This window comes from Lottia gigantea (genome assembly GCF_000327385.1).
Source record: "Lottia gigantea unplaced genomic scaffold LOTGIsca_1052, whole genome shotgun sequence".
Lineage (NCBI taxonomy): Eukaryota > Metazoa > Mollusca > Gastropoda > Lottiidae > Lottia > Lottia gigantea.
Window position 1 is genome coordinate 7,794 of NW_008706881.1, and position 1,298 is coordinate 9,091.

At 31.3% G+C, this 1,298-nt stretch overlaps 1 protein-coding gene across 1 annotated transcript in view; it reads right to left on the reverse strand.

Annotated features, from left to right (window-relative positions):
• Positions 1-314: 314 nt before the first annotated feature.
• Positions 315-1,298, reverse strand: part of LOTGIDRAFT_146735 (hypothetical protein) — a gene marked incomplete at both ends in the record, with an annotated part of 2,423 nt that continues 1,439 nt past the window's right edge. The window contains 3 exons of the mRNA XM_009046733.1: positions 315-439; positions 626-751; positions 939-1,055. Coding sequence (XP_009044981.1) covers positions 315-439; positions 626-751; positions 939-1,055 — 368 coding nt within the window. The remainder of the gene's footprint in view (positions 440-625; positions 752-938; positions 1,056-1,298) is intronic.

Sequence of the window (1,298 nt, forward strand, 5' to 3'; positions counted from 1 at the left end):
AACTATGCCATATATGGCTTAATCATACAACATCTCTTGATATATCGATAATGATATAAAGATAAACCTTTTTCACAATTATTACCCACAAATCCTTTAGGACAGTCACACTAAAACGTGGTAGGACAAGAAGTTTCACCATTGAGACAAGGATAACTATCACAATAAGATTAACGCAAGTCTCGTATAATTTTATAAAATTGTAAACGTTATTACAAAGCCATCGTTCTCGAATTCTTTGAAAACTCATTAGAAAACACAGTCCCTAGTGGAATTTCAAGACAATTATTCGTCATTTCCAATTATAATAATTATTACCAACCTATATCACATGTTTTACCCTTGAAACCTATAGGACAGTCACAGCTAAACATTCCTCCAGTTGTAGGACAACAAGTTCCACCATTATGACAAGGATGACTGTCACAAGGATTTATTGCTAATGGAAGATAAAGCAGAAAACTCTCATTAATACGAAGGTAAATCTCTTCTAGTTTTAGAAAATTGTAAACGTATTTAAAAAGCCATTGTTCTTGAGTTCTTTGCAAAATCATTAAAAACACAGTTCCTAGTGGAATTTGAAGAAAATTATTTCTAATTTTCAATGATTATAATAATTACAAACCTATATCACATGTTTTACCCTTGAAACCTCTAGGACAGTCACAGCTAAACTTCCCTCTAGTTGTTCCCGTTGTAGGACAACATGTTCCACCATTATGGCAAGGATGACTGTCACAAGGATTTAATTCTAATGGAAGATAAAGCACAAAACTCACATTAAGATCAAATTAAATCTATTATAATTTTAGAAAATTGTAAACGTTATTGAAAAGCCATTGTTCTCGAGTACTTTGCAATCTTATTAGAAAACACAGTCGTTATTAGAATTTCAAGAAAGTTATTTGTTATTTCCAATGATAATAATTATTACAAACCTATATCACATGTTTTACCCTTGAAACCTCTAGGACAGTCACATCTAAACTTCCCTCTAGCTGTTGGATAACAAGTTCCACCATTATGACAAGGATGTCTGTCACAAGGATTTATTACTAATGGAAGATAAAGCAAAAATCACATTAAGACCAAATTAAATCTCTTATAATTTTAGAAATTTGTAAACGTATTTTAAAAGCCATTGTTCTTGAGTTCTTTGCAAAATCATTAAAAACACAGTTCCTAGTGGGATTTGAAGAAATTTATTTGTAATTTCCAATGATAATAATTATTACAAACCTATATCACATGTTTTACCCTTGAAACCTCTAGGACAGTCACAGCTAAACTCCCTCTAG